Below are 15954 nucleotides of genomic sequence, written 5' to 3' on the forward strand. Positions count from 1 at the left end.
TCTAATAGGATTCAAGGTATGCATATACAAAAAAAGTCATTAAATTTAGTAGAATCACAAAAAGAATACTCTCCCAACTCTAGTTTCATGTTAGAAGGAGTCAACTTAACCAAACACTCTCTTCCCTGTGTTTTGAACAGTAAATTTTCACCAGTTTGAGCTTGAGGGGCGAAGAGTATACCATAAATGTCAAAGCCAAGATCAAATCTGCCTTTGTCCTTAGCCAAAGCAGCAAGCAAAAGCAGCAAGTCATAATGTTTTTCATGCAAGTTAATGACCCTAGCTAAACAGTGTTCTACCATTGCCTCATATGAAGAAGGAAAAAAAAAATCAGCTGATTCAACATGACTGACAATCAAATCTGAAACCAATCCCACCCTAGTGAGACGGCTGCATGGCTTTATCAGTAAAATCCTCTGTCCAAGTTGACTTTGTCACTTCAAAGAAGTTGAAAATACTTCAGAGTACAACTGAAAACCAAATTAACAGATTTTGGTATAATTTTAAGCATTTATGTTCCCTTAAATGTGTTGAAATCTTAGATTAACAGCTTTCTTACACTGCGCATAACTTTGTGGCACAAACCAACAACTTGTTGTACACAGTAAAATATAAATATAATTATTCAAAAATGCACAAATTATAGCTGGATATAGGGGTCATATCCTTAAGACACTTCAACACAGCAACCAAAATTCCATTATGCACCTGGAAAGAAATAGTTCAACCACTGTATTGCATTATAAAATCATTCATAAGTATCGACTGATTTGGAGGTGCCAATAGCTCAATAAGTTTATTTGGAAGCACTAGCTTTCGGAGCATTGCTCCTTCATCAGGTGATTGTGGAGTATAAGGTTGCATGAAAGGTTGTATGATAAGTAATTAGTTGTGTCCCTGCAGACATTAGTTATGTCTGTAATTCTGGACACAGAATTTGTAGCAAAAGTTTACAGTGTGATGCAACTGAAATTATATTGAAGATGACCTGGATTGTTTGTTAAGTCTCTCAACTTTTAGAATGACCATGTTGGTTTCAGTTCTTTCATATGTAAATCCCAGAATTTTTTTTAAAGCTACATTCTCAAGTGAACTTTAACAATAGGTGCCATGCTGGCCTAGATAATGCATTGAAGGTGTGAGGCTGTCTGTGCCCCAACATTCAGACTGATTCTATTTCTAGTAAAGGGATTTACAGAATTTTACATAGATTCATGCAGTTTTGAGCAAAATAAATGTAATTGTGCAAGTACAAGTTCACCCCAAAAACTTGTGTGCGCGTGCATGTGGGAGGGTATGTGAGAGGGTGCGCGTGTGGGTGAGTATGAGAGCGTGTATTGGGGCACAGACGACCTCACACAGGGCACCTCACAGCTTCAATGCATTATCTGGGCCAATAAAACTTGTTTGAGAAGGTAACTTTTAAAAAAAAGTTACGAGATTTACAGAAGAACGAACCGAAACCAACATGGCCATTTAAAAGATGTGAGACTTAAACACTCAATATATAATTTCAGTTGCATCATGATCTAAACTGCTGCTATAAATTCTGTATTTTACGTTCTGATATTCCATAATCACCTGAAGGAGCAGCGCTCCAAAAGCTAGTGTTTCCAAATAAACCTGTTGGACTATAACCTTGGTTGTGGTTCTGTTCGCCGAGCTGGGAATTTGTGTTGTAGACATTTCGTCCCCTGTTTAGGTGACATCCTCAGTGCTTGGGAGCCTCCTGTGAAGCGCTTCTGTGATGTTTCCTCCGGCATTTATAGCGGTTTGTCTCTGCCGCTTCCGGTTGCCAGTTCCAGCTGTCCGCTGCAGTGGTCGGTATATTGGGCCCAGGTCAATGTGTTTCTTGATAGAATCTGTGGATGAGTGCCATGCCTCTAGGAATTCCCTGGCTGTTCTCTACAAAATGTAAAATGTAGTGTACAAAATCCCATGCAAGGACTGCACAAAACACTATATGGGACAAACAGGAAGACAGCTAACGATCCGCATCCATGATCACCAACTAGCCACAGAACGACACGACCAGCTATCCTTAGTAGCCACACACGCAGATGACAAGCAACATGAATTCGACTGGGACAACACTACTATTATAGGGCAAGCCAAACAGAGAACAGCCAGGGAATTCCTAGAGACATGGCACTCATCCACAGACTCTATCAACAAACACATCGACCTGGACCCAATATACCGGCCACTACAGCGGACAGTTGGAACTGACAACCGGAAGCAGCAGAGACAAGCCACTACAAATGCCGGAGGAAAGATCAGAGAAGCGCCTCACAGGAGGGTCCCAAGCACTGAGGATGTCACCTAGACAGGGGACGAAACATTTGCAACACAAATTCCCAGCTCAGCGAACAGAACCACAACAACGAGCATCCGAGCTACAAATCTTCTCCCAAACTTTATAACCTTGGTGTTGTGTGATTTTTATAATAAATAACTATACTTATGAATTTAAAGACGGAAATCAAACGACACAAGTTATAATCCAACAGGTTTATTAAAAACTACAACTTTCAGATCACTGCTCACTTGACTTGACAAAGAAGCACTCCAAAAGCATGTGATTTCAAATAAATCTGTTGGACTATAACCTGGTGTAATGTGACTTCTAACTTTGTCCACCCCAGCCCAACATTATAGTAAAGTAGTCTGTAACTTTTTCATACTTGCAAAACTATAATTAAACATTCATTCTTGATTCAAACGATGCAGCTGTCTGATATAAATGATTTAATTAATCGAGCGGAGACATGGCAAATACAGTTGAAATACCTTCAGCTACTTCCTCCAATCTTCTTTCTTTGTCTTCCCGTCTTTCTTCATCTTCGGCATTCAGCAAGTCAGTCACAAGTTCAATAACTGACTTATAATTCTCTCCACTTGTAAGGATTTTTCTTTGAACACTCTGCATTACGAGTCTTCGATCAAAACCCATTTCCATAGCCCCCTTAACCACTGGCGTATTCATCATGATTGCATCTTCTGATCTATTTTCCCCAGCTCCAAAATGAACAACTGTGAAAAATTAAACACAGTAAAGTACATTTTTAACACAAGTAGTAAAAGAAATTCCAAGAAGCATCCCAAGTAAATTAGAATTTCAAGCCTTTCAAAACAATGCAACACACTATCTTGGCACAAAACATTTAGGAAAGCACAGACTGCACTTGGAAGGAGTACAGCATAGATTCACCAGATCGTGACAAAGACTCAAAAGGATCAAATTATATAGGCACAAATAGTAAAAGGGTAGTGAAAAGACAGATGGGGCCAACAGGATGCAAACAGCATTCTCAGGTACTAAACACATACTGCATATTTATCTTTATCAAGAAAACTTGCCAATTTCACAGTGAAGGAGGAGCTAAAGTCGGATAGGAAATATGTGAAAAGCTGGCCGTACTTGTAGTTGAAATCACCAGGCCAGATCTCTCTCAGGATGCTGAAGGCAATAACAGCCAACAATTTGAGATGCACCAGAATTTTCCAATCCCACATAGATGCAGGGGTAGCAAAGAGGATTGAAGAATTTAAAATGCTATCTATTATTCAAACAGTGCAAGAATGAATTCAGCAACTACATGCTAGCTAGTTTAATCTCAGCAGTGGAAAGCTATCAGAAACAATCCAGAACAAAATATGGACTATTTAAGTAAAGTTAATACCAATTTGATAAATGAAACAGTTTTAACTAACTCAATTGAACTTTTTGATGAGGTAACAGAGAATGCGAATCGTAATGCAAGGGATGTAAGATACATGCACTTCCACAAGACATTTAGAGTCATATAGCAGCACAGCATGGAAACAGACCCTTTAATCAAACTTGACCACGCCAACCAGATATCCTAAATTATTCTACTGTATATACTCAAGTAATAGTCGATCTCACGTAAAAGTCAACCCCCTATGTTTGGCCAAATAACCTGCAATTTTCCACGTATCTCATCTAAACGTCGACCTTAGTTCTTCACAGATCAACGTTTATGAGTCAATATGCCAGCCGTCACGTCCCGTTCCATCTTTCCAGTCCGCTGATTGTTCCGCTCCGCTCCTGGTCTTCCATTCCGCTGGCTGTCATGTGCTGCTCCAAGTTTTCAGAATTACCGTAATGTTTGTTTTTCTTTATTTATTTAGAGATCAATTAGGCTTCTGCTAATGATACAGTATGAATTTTGACAGGCATGAATTTCAGCCCATCAAAAAGAGTATCCATGTAAGAGTCAACCTTATAAATTTAACCTTAAAAAGTAGTCAACAAAATCTGACTATGACTTGAGTATATATGATAGCTCCATTTGCCAACATTTGGCCCATGTCCCTCTAAACCCTTTTAAGACGGCATTTGGTATGCTTTTCTTTATTGATCACAGCATGAAGTATAGGGATTGAGAGGTCATATTGCGGCTGTACAGGACATTGGTAAGGTCACTTTTGGAATATTGCCTGCAATTCTGGTGTCCTTCCTATCGGAAAGATGTTGTGAAATTTGAAAGGATTCAGATTTAGAAGGCCGGAGGGTTTGAACTATAGGGAGAGGCCTATTATAGAGTCATAAAGTCATAGAGATGTACAGCACGGAAATGGACCTTTTGTTGCAATTCATCCATGCCGACCAGATACCCTAACCTAATCTAGTCCCATTTGCCAGCATTTGGCCCATATCCCTCCAAACCCTTCCTATTCATATACCCATCCAGATGCCTTTTAAATGCTGTAATCGTACCAGCCTCCACCACTTCCTCTGACAGCTCATTCCATACACACACCATCCTCTGCGTGAAAATGTTGGCCCTCAGGTCCCTTTATATATACTTCCCTTCTCACCCTAAACCAATGCCCTCTAGTTCTGTACTCCCCCAACACCAGGTAAAAGAACTTTTATGATTTATGATTTGGAGGTGCCAGTGTTGGACTGGGATGGACAAAGTTAAAAATCACACACCAGGTTATAGCCAACAAGTTTAATTGGAACTACTAACTTTCAAAGTAGTCTAGGGACAGTAGATCGACAAATTGTGCTCATTGGCAGACAGATACAGAAAAAAAATACACTACACCAGTTTAAAACTAGGAAGAGGAAAAGACCCAAAAGTATCGAGGGAGTGGGGTGGGTTGGGATTAAATGCATCCAAATTTACTGATGATGCAAAATAGGTGCAAGGGAATGTTGTGAATTGAAAAGAACTAAATTGTAGCAAACAGTTTTTTTAAAAAAAACTTAAAATTTCCTGTTTTCACAAAGTTCACCACGTTACCTGGGGTCTGAGTTTCCTCCAAAATGTCATCTGAACTGGAATGCAGCTTTAAAGAAAATGGAAAAAAATTCACAAACTTGAAAGGGAGACAAACAGATTTTAAAAATAAACTTAAGGTATTACTCTGCAATAAAATGTGGTTACCTGGAGATCAAATAGATTTGGAAACCTTGTCTGGATCTGGTGTACGAATGTTTGGCCCTTCTCTTGAAGAAGATATTCACATCTGAAGTGAAAATATTGGCAAATTAAGCCAGATTTGTACATAATGTCAAATATGGGATGACACTGAAAAGTAGTATGACCATGTAATTTCTCCATTAAAATAGACCATTTAATTCCTACAAACATCAGATGTACACATACCTTGCCCCCAAGCAGACGAACTTTTAGAATCTATGTATTTCATATGTTAAATATGCTGAAATTGCTTTCAGGATTTATCTATAGCCCCTCTGATGTAAAAAAAAGTTCAACAACTTTTCACAAGAGCATTATAAAGCAGGACTCTGACTAACCAACTGAGATATTTAGAGCAGATTTTAAATTATTTTAAGCACACAAGTTTCAAGTCCTGTCTTCAAGAAGGAAAACAAGGCAGGGGTGAAGAGTTGTCAGGGGCTTTATTTCAGCAAATATGACTTACACCACCTGACACAGTGACCTAAGTAAGGATGTGCAGGAGACCCAAATTTAATAGCATTTGGGGATACTTTGGGGGGAGTGGAACTAGAGAAGATTACAGAAATAAGGAAGACTGACAACATGTAAGGATTTGAAAAGAAATATGAGAGCTTGAAAACTCAATGCAGTGATTAGGAGCCACTGCATATTACTGAGCAGACAGGTGAAAGAGAATTAGGATTTCTGTAAGTAGTAAGGCGTGTTGAATGAGGGGTTTAGTGAAGGGAAGAAAGGAAGTTTTTGTCTCTGACTCTTTTCCAGTAAGTTCATTGGTTAGTAGCTATAATTGAATTTAATGGAGAAACACAAGCAATAAAGGGAAAGTCGGGGCGAACGTAAATAAAAGAAATACAAGCGATATAAAGTTAAAGTAAGGGAATTAAAATTTAAACATGGCAACATGGCTTGGTAAAGTGGAATGTGCGGCCTGACTAGGTGCTGCCAGCTGCACAAACTGGAGTTCCAGATTTCAGAGCTCGAACAGCAGCTGAAGTCATTATTGCGAATCCCCATGATCACACTGCAACTCAAGGGTCTGGAGGCAGAAATGGAATGGGTGACTGCCAGGTATCCAAGAGAAACATGCAGGAATCCTCAGAATTTCACTCATAATTCAGTTTTCCATTTTGGAAGTTGATGAGGGAATGGAATCAGAACTACATTTTTGGGACCACAAGTGGCTCGGCTCTACAGAAGGGGAAGAGGAAGGACGTGAGAGGGATTCATTAGTTAGAGCAACAGACTGGTGTTTCTGTTGCCTTAGACGTGACTTCTCAGATGTGTTGCCTCTGGTGTAGGGTAAAAAATGTCACAGCGCAGACGCAGAGTACACTCACGGGAGAGGGTAAATAGCCAGAGATAATGGCTCACATTGATACCAATAATTTGGTAAGAAAGAAAGAGGGACCTAGTTCTGCAATCAGAATTTAGAAAGCCGGGTACAAGCAGAACCTCAAATGTAGCAACTTTGAGATTAATCCCAGGGCCACTTGCAAGTGAGTTTAGAAAGAGAATAAGGCAGATGAATGCATGGTTGGAAAGATAATGCAGGAAGAACTCCTGGAACTGGATCTGGATCTGGGGGAAGATGGCACCCGTACAAGCCAGATAAGTTAAATTTGAAGATGGTTAGAACTGACTTCCTTCTGGGATGCTGCTGGGTGTAATTTTAGCTAACTTAGAAGGGATGTGGAAACCTAGAGAGAATAATGGAATATCAAGGTTTGCAAATACTCAAGAGAGACATTTTGTTCTTACAGAACAAGTAGTTAATGGGTGAAGTTGGAATAAAGGAGAAAATACGGAGTTTAAATTACGATACTGTGCATGTATATGAAAGCATGAAGTGTAATAAATTAGATTGGCATGTTACAGTGCTGAATACCATGTGGAAATAAGATAGTGGAGATCTGACTGTAGGAAGGGCAAGAATTGGTGTTAAAGATTCCTAGATACAAGGTATAAGAAAGGAATGAAAGGAGGACGGGTAGAATTGGATAATAGTAGCCTTGTAGGGCTAGAGTGTGAGGATATTGGGTCCAATTCTAGTCACCCTGTCATAGCTAGAGAGAGAGTGCAGAAAACATTTATCAGGATGTTGCTGGGAATGATGGGTTTTAGTTATAAAGAGAGGCTGGAACCTTTTTCCACTGGAACTTAAGAGATTGAGAGTTGACTTAATAGAGGTTTACAAAATAAAGGAGTGGTACAGATAAGATGAATAGCAGTTCTCTTTTATATAGGGTGAGTTTTCAAGACTACAGGGGATATTTTTAAAGGTGAGAGGAGGAAGATTTTTTAAAAAAGACATGAGGATTATTTTTTAGAAACAAGGAGAGGGGTTTGTGTGTGGAATGAACTTCCAGAGACAGTGGTGGATATGGGTATTGTTACAAAGTTTAAAAGACAATTAGATAAGTATTTGAATTAGAAATGTTTGGAGGGATATGAGCCAAGCACAGGCAGGTGCGACTAGTTTAGTTTGCGATTATGGTCAACATGGACTGGTTGGACCAATGGATCTGTTTCTATGCTGTATGACTCAATTCAAGAACTAAATCAATGTGGCTCGAGGTAAGGAGCAATTACATCACTCAGTATAGTCTACAGGCTCCCAGCAAGTGGGAAGAATGCAGAAGAACAAATCTGCAGGGAAATTAGAAGGATGTCCATAATATAGAGAAATAACAATGGGGAACTTTAATTACGGAAATATAGACCAGGATACTTGAATTGTAAAGGGCAGAGGGGGCAAGCGTTCCTTAATTTCATGCAGAAGAATTTCCTAAACCAATACACGTCCAGTCCAACAAAGAACATACGCTTGGACTCATCATAATAAAAGAAGCAGAAGTAGGCCTTTCGGCCCATCAAGCGTGCTGTGCCATTCATTAAGATCTTGGCGGATCTATCAATCGTCTCAGCTCCTCCTACCTGCATTATCCCTATAACCCTTAATTTCCCTATGATGCAAAAACCCATCCAACTGTGTCTTGAATAGATTTAATGAAGCTGCTGTTACTGCCTCCTTGGGCAGAGAATTCCATAGATTCAGTACGCTCTGGGAAAAACAGTTCCTCCTCATCCTGTCCTAAATCTACTCCCCCTAATGTTGAGGCCATGTCCTCTAGTCCTAGTTTCACCCACCAGCTGAAACAACCTGCCCGCCTCTATCTTCTCTATCCCTTTCATAATTTTAATGTTTCTCTAAGATCCCCTCTCATTCTTCTAAATTCTAGCAAGTACAGTCCCAAGTGGCTCAACCTCTCCTCATAGGGTAACCCCTTCATGTCAGAAATCAACCTGGCGAACCTCCTCTGCATTGCCTCCAAAGCCAGTATATCCTTCCTCAAGTAAGGAGATCAGAACTGTGCCCAATACTCCAGGTGCTGCCTCACTAACACCTTGTCCAATTGCAGTAGAACCTCTCTGCTTTTAAATTCAATCCCTCGTGCAATGAAAGCCAATATTCCGTTTGCCTTCCTGATTACCTGTTGCAATCGCAAATCTACTTTAAGAGTGTTCGTTTCTGAATCACTAAGTCCCAGTGCACAACAACATGCTGCAATCTTTCACCATCCAAGTAATAAATACTCTGACCTACTATTTTTACTTCCAAAGTGGATAACCTGACATTTACCAACATATTACTCCCATCTGCCAAACCCTTGCCCATTCACTTAACTGATCTGAACCTCTCTGCAGACCCACCACATCCTCTGCACAGTTTGTCGTTCCACTCAATTTAGTGTTATCAGCAAACTTGGATACGTTGCAATTAGTCTCCTCTTCCAAATTTTTGTTTTATATAGCCCAATGCAGACTCCTGCAGCACTCCGCCCACCATTGATCTCCAACCAGAGAAACACCCATTTATCCGAACTCTACTTTTGATTGGCTAACCAGTCCCTTATCCAGGCTAGTATATTCCCCACAACTCCACGCATTCTTATCTAATTAGAGGAGTCTTTTATATGGCACTGTATGGATGCCTTCTGGAAATCCAAGTATACAACATTCACCTGTTCCCCTCCAAATATCGCACTTGGTACATCCTCAAAGAACTCCAGTAGTTTCTGAAATATGACCTCCCCTTTCTGAATCGATGCTGCCTCTGCCTGATGGAACCCTTTACACCCAGATGACTTATTACTACATTTTTAAATGATAGCTTTGAGCATTTTCCTGCCTACAGATGTTAATCTAACTGGCCTAGAGGTACCTGCTTTTGCCAAAACCCTTTTTTAAAAACAGCAGCGTGACATTCATTGTCTTCCACTCCAGTGAATTTTGGTAAATTACCACTAACGCATCTACTATAACTTCTGCTTCCTTTCAGCACGCTGGGATGCATTCCATCAGGACCAGGGAACTTATCGACCTCTTGACCCTCATATGGCATGGTGGCTCAGTGGTTAGCACTGCTGCCTCATAGCACCGCTGCCTCATAGCACCAGGGTCCCAGGTTCGATTCCAGCCTCAGACGACTGTCTGTGTGGAGTTTGCACATTCTTCCAGTGTCTGCGAGGGTTTCCTCCAGGTGCTCCCACAGTCCAAAGATGTGCAGGTCAGGTGAATTGGCCATGTTAAATTGCCCACAGTGTTAGGTGCATCAGTCAGAGGGAAATGGGTCTGGGTGGGTTACTCTTAGGTGGGCGGCACTATTGCCTCACAGCGCCAGAGACCCGGGTTCAATTCCCGACTCAGGCAACGGACTGTGTGGAGTTTGCACGTTCTCCCAGTGTCTGCTTGGGTTTCCTCCCACAGTCCAAAGATGTGCAGGTCAGGTGAATTGGCCATGCTAAATTGCCCCTAGTATTAGGTAAGGGGTAAATGTAGGGGTATGGGTGGGTTGCGCTTTGGCGGGTCGGTGTGGACTTGTTGGCCGAAGGGCCTGTTTCCACACTGTAATGTAATCTAATCAAGTTTGCTCAACACTACCTGTTTAGTGATAACAATTGAATTGAGGTCCTCATCCCACCCCCACCCCCCAATCATATCCTTATCATCATTCTTTGAAACATTAGACACATCTTCCACTGTGAAGACTAATACAAAATAGTTATTCAAGGCCTCAGCCATTTTAGCATTACCCAATGTTAATTCCCCTTCCTCATCCTGCAAAGTATCACCTAAACCAACCTTTTCCATTTTATGTATTTGTAAAACTTTCCATACTTGTTTTTATGTTCAGTGCCAGCTTGTATTCATAATCTATCTTTCCTTTCTCTTTATTGCTTACCTTGTGGTTCTTTGTTGCTTTTTAAACTTTTCCCAATCTTCCTGTTTCCCACTACTCTTGACTACTTTGTAAGCCTGAGTTTTTATCTGGCTGCCTTTCTTTATTTCCTTGGTTATCCAAGGCTGGCTCTTCCTACCCTTGCTATCTTTGTTTTTGACCGGAATATACTTTTCCTTGAGCACTGTGAAAAGTCTCTTTTGTTCCACCATATAATTTGAATTCCCAGTCTAACTTAACCAACTCCTTCCCTTATCCCATTCCAATCGCCCTTGTTTAGGACTAACACCCAGGTTTTAGATGAAACTATTTCATCCCCATTTGTACCTGCCATTGAATCATACTGTGATCATTAATTTTACCAGTCTCATTGCACAGAACCAGATTTAAGACTGCACACTCCCTTGGATGAGCTCTATGAACACCTTTTCAAGACTGCCTCTACCAACTTGATTCAGCCAATCAACACGCTTGTTAAAGTCCCCCACAATTATTATCTTTCCATTCTTACATGCGTCACGATATTTCTTGATTGATCGCCTGTGCCACTGTAGAAATATTACTGCGTGGCCTACAAACTATTCCCACCAGTGACTTCTCCCCCTTACTGGTCTCCATCAAAACGGATTCAACATTTTGCTCCATAGACTTGGTCCATCTAATTTTTTTAAGAACCAAATAAATCCAGTGTCAACGGGTGAACATTTAGATCACAGTGATAACTTTATCTCAAGATTTAGCATGATAGTGCAGAAATAACAATAGTCCATCTGGAATAAGATAAACCAAAGTCAGATAAGGTTTATTTGAAATCATAAGCTTTCAGAGCGCTGTTCCTTCTTGAGATGGGCATTATTAATAGGGACAAGTATAAGCAAGGAAGTTATGCTGAACTTGTACAAAACACTTGCAAGTCGTTCTGGTATAACACGCTTTGGCAACCCGAATTGGTTCTAATACGAATAATGCATTGTGGACAAATGGATATTGCAATTTTCCACGATGATCTGCGATAGCACGATTTTCTACAGGGTTTTCCAAAGTGCAAGTGTCTATAGCACAGGGTTGTGGAGGAATGCAACTGGTGTTCATAGCAGAATGACCTGTATTAGATCTCAGCTGGAGTACAGTGTACCTTTCTGGATACCACACTATAAGAAGGACTTAAACACATTGGAGAAAACACAAGAATGAGAAATGCTGGCTGAGGATAGATTGGAAGGTCAAACCTGCCCCACTTAGAGAGAAGGTCAAGAGAAAATCTGATAGAAGTTTTAAAAATCATGAGGGGGCATGATAGGGTAGATATGTAGAAAAAATTTCTGCTTATAAAGGGGGAAGGGTTACAGATTTATAAAAGTGATCTGAAAAAGAAGGAAATATGATGAGAAAAAACTCAATGAATGATTCACAACTGGAATGCATTATCTAAAAGTGCGATGAGACATTCAAGAAGGCATTTGTTTCTATATTTAAATAATCATCTATGTGCAAATGCAGTAGAATGATGCAAGTCATGATGTTCACTTGGAGAGGCCACACAGACATGATGGGCTGAATGGTCTCCATAAGCACCTAAACATTTAGGATTCTGAGAAAACGGGGGCAGCAGTTTTGGACCACCCCAAGCTTCATAAATTAAAATGTTGCAGAGCAGGCAGTCATATATTGGAATATTTAAATGCAGCAGCAATAAAGGTTTAAGTTAGAGCTTCAGCAACAGATACTCTGGGACAGACATGAAGTTGGATCATTTTAGAGCTGAAATTAGATAATCAGATGAATTAGGTTGGAAGCTTTTTCAGAGCTGAAATAATACCAGGTTGAGAACAGGCTGGCATTATTGCAGGTTCTTATCCCAAGGGAAGCAGTCAATAATGGCACTTAGTGTTGTTCAAAACAATGGTTTTAGCTTTCGCTATATACAACTGGAGGAAATTTCTGATTGCCCACTAGTGAATGGCAGATAAACAGTCTGGATTAGCAACAGTAAAGAAATCAAAAGAGTAATAGTAAGGCAGAGTCGATGTCATCAACGTACACTTGAAAAACGACTGAGTCCAGATGACGTTTGAATTTATTGTTTTGCCAACATTGAACCAATGAGACAATCAGATGTTGGGGATAGAAAATGCAGGCATTTTGAAAATTGGAGAGAGCAACTGCCATCAAGACAGATCCAAGAAATTAGGAAACACTCTCTCTCAAAGATACCCTTTCATGTGAAACATACTCGCAGCAAAAAGACAGACGTCAACCCAGGGAATTCAGCAACCAGAAAAGTCACAGAAGAGGATAGCGGCTGTGTGGTTTTGAAATTAAGTTGATATAATTTTTAAAAGTGTCTTATTGGAACAGCATATTGTTATCGAGTTAGAGGCAAGTAATAAAGCAGTTAAGAGAAAGTGTGGGGCTTAGAGTTGTGAATAGTTGTTGTTTAATGCTCACCTTTCGAGTTTAAAAAAATAAACTGATGTTATTTTCTTTAAATAGTGGAATTTGGGATTTCTCGGTCACTCATTTTAACAGATTATGAGGCAAGGTGAGCTTTTCTGGGTGTTTGGTTTAATCAAGAGGGGTTCACCTCCATGCCTTAACAGTTGATGACACCACTTCAGTGGCGAGACAGAGTACAGGAAAGAGATAGAGAACTCAGTGGCATAGTGCAAAGACAACAATCTCTCCCACAACGTCAGCAAAATGAAGGAGCAGGTCATCAACTTCAGGTGGCAGAGTGTAGGACACATTCCTGTCTGGATCAATGCTGCTGAGGTGGAGATGAACGAGAGCTTCAATTTCCCAGGAGTATACATCACCAGCAATTTGCCCTTGTCCATGTTGACAGAAGAAATCACACCAATGCTTCTAATTCCTCAGAAGGCTAAGGAAATTTGACATGCCCACAATGATTCTTACCAATTTTTATACGTGCACCACAGAAATCCAGATGTATACCTTGGTTTCGCGACTGCTTTGCCGAAGGCAATGAGAAATTAGAGAATTGTGAATGCAGCCCAGTCCACCACAAAAACCAGTCTTCCCATTCCTTGACTCTGTCTATACTTCCAATTGCTTCAGGAAAGCAGCCAACATAATCAAAGCCAGTTATACTCGCTTCAAACTTTTGTATCTGCTGCCTGATGGAAAACATGTAGCAACCAATTCAAGAACAGCTTCTTCCCCACAATTATCAGACTTCTGAACCGACCTCTCATATTAGAGTTGATCTTTCTCTGCATCTTCTTTTTAGTTGTAACACTATATTCACCATATTACCCTGATATACTTACGTAATGTATGATTACCTAGCTAGCACGTAAAACAATACCTTTCACTGTATCTTGGTATATGCGACACAAACAAATCAAAATTTTGAAAGATAAGTGCATTGTCCTGAGAAATGAGCCAGTGAATGGCTGTCACCTGTTTTGTTCAGTTAAAATAGGGCAAGAGCATGAATATATGTTACATCTAGTACACACCTGTCACACTGTGAGCCAGACTGACAATCCTAAATAGTTTGCCAGTGCAAGTCTTTGCACACAGGATTATTCAGCAAATGTTGACTTCACATCTAATTTTGGACTCTTGTGCAAGCACACCTTGTTCGTTTCAGATGGCTTAAGGGATATGCTTTGTGATAGGATTTCTCAGTCTTTCAGGTGTACAGCCTATGATTTACATGACAACTAACCTGGTTTAAAATTTAAACAAAGCTTCACAGCTGTCAATTAATTTGTGCATTCACCATGGCAATGCCTCGACTAGAATCCACATACCAACCAGTCAACATACTGCTCTCATACAGCACACATGTTGGTCTCTCCCTGAACTGGCACTCTGTCGAAAATCATTCTGTCGAGTGCAAGACAAAACATTTTCAAAAAATAGTTTTTTTTTTAAAACAGCAATACCTCAATTTTTGCGCATGCTGTATAATGTGATCATGACAGGCTTATCACCATAAAAACTCAGGCTTTAAGCTTTATTTCTGAAGAGCTAACAAAAAAAAAGTTTTGAACTATTCACAATCCCTTGTGCATGAAAGCTAACATGCAAGTGCAAATAAGTAATCAAGAAGCCTAACAGAATCTTGGCTGTTTTTTCAAGGGGGCTGTAATATATGCATAGGGAGGTCTTATTGCAACTGTACGGGTGCTGGTGAGACAACACCTGTAGGTCTGTGAGCAGTTTTGGTCCCCTTATTTTTAAGGAAAGATATTTCATTGAAGGTAGTTCAGCGAGGTTCACAAAGATAATCTCTGGTATGGAGAGATCATCTTATGAACAAAGGCTAAATATGCCTAGTCTTTTCTCATTAGACTTTAGGTGATCTTACTGAACCAGAAATTCTGAAGGAGTTGGACAGAGTAAATGCCAAGTAGACATTCCCCCTCATAGGAGGGTCTAAGACCAGAGAGCATAGTCTCAGAATAAAGGGGCACCAATTAAGACACTGATGAGGAGGAACTTTTTTTTTTCTCAGACTGAATATCTTTCAAATTCCTTGCCACAGGAAGTTGTGGAGGTACAGTCGTGGTGTATATTTAAAACTGAGATAGAGGATTCATGATCAATAGGAGATTCAAGAATTATGGGGAAAAAGGCAGGAAAGTGGATGTGTATCATGACCAATATTATTGAAAGACAAAGCAAGCTGGAGAGGTTGAATAGCCTACTCCTATTCTTATTGTCTTAGAAATTAACTTGTGGCAAGAGGTAATGCTTTCCCCCTTAAATTAGAGGTCATCTATAAATATAAATTAAAGTTAAGCTCAAAACAATTTATCCATGTAGGATTTGCAATCATGAAATAAAGTAGCATGTTGATAATTTTTTCAACACTGATATTCATCTGTTCTCTTGAAACATGTTCCTACACATTTGTTTAAAAGCTCATCTGAGCAACTTGCCTTGGAAACCATTTTGCATGTTCCACCCATGGATCATCTCCAGCCTCCCAGCTCCTCAGACCACCATCACAATAATAACACTTCACATCATCATTTTGCCCTAGAATTAAACAAGATACACAGTCAATTCTCTACTATGTTTCTAGAATATTTTGCAGTATCAGTAAATTAAGTAATTTCCTATTAAGGAACTTTTAAAAGTTATCAGAAATAGTAAAAAGTATTGTCATTCCTAACAAGGCTTTGAAAAATGGAAAACAAATGGGCAATATACCTGGACAAATTTACAAATTAAGAACAATTAAATAACATTATAAGTAATTTATAACATTATCTTGCCTCC

The 15954-nt window shown here is 39.8% G+C and overlaps 1 protein-coding gene across 5 annotated transcripts in view; it reads right to left on the minus strand.

The window, feature by feature from the left end:
- birc2 (baculoviral IAP repeat containing 2) overlaps positions 1-15954 on the minus strand; it is a 36282-nt gene that overhangs the window by 6707 nt on the left and 13621 nt on the right. For all 5 annotated transcript variants that reach the window (XM_072578236.1, XM_072578232.1, XM_072578233.1 and 2 more), the window contains exons 3-6: positions 15612-15711; positions 5421-5502; positions 5277-5322; positions 2791-3033 (exon numbers count right to left, since the gene is read on the minus strand). In XM_072578236.1, the coding sequence (XP_072434337.1) occupies positions 2791-3033; positions 5277-5322; positions 5421-5502; positions 15612-15711 (471 nt within the window). The remainder of the gene's footprint in view (positions 1-2790; positions 3034-5276; positions 5323-5420; positions 5503-15611; positions 15712-15954) is intronic.

This window comes from Chiloscyllium punctatum, chromosome 9 (genome assembly GCF_047496795.1).
Source record: "Chiloscyllium punctatum isolate Juve2018m chromosome 9, sChiPun1.3, whole genome shotgun sequence".
Classification (NCBI taxonomy): Eukaryota; Metazoa; Chordata; class Chondrichthyes; order Orectolobiformes; family Hemiscylliidae; genus Chiloscyllium; species Chiloscyllium punctatum.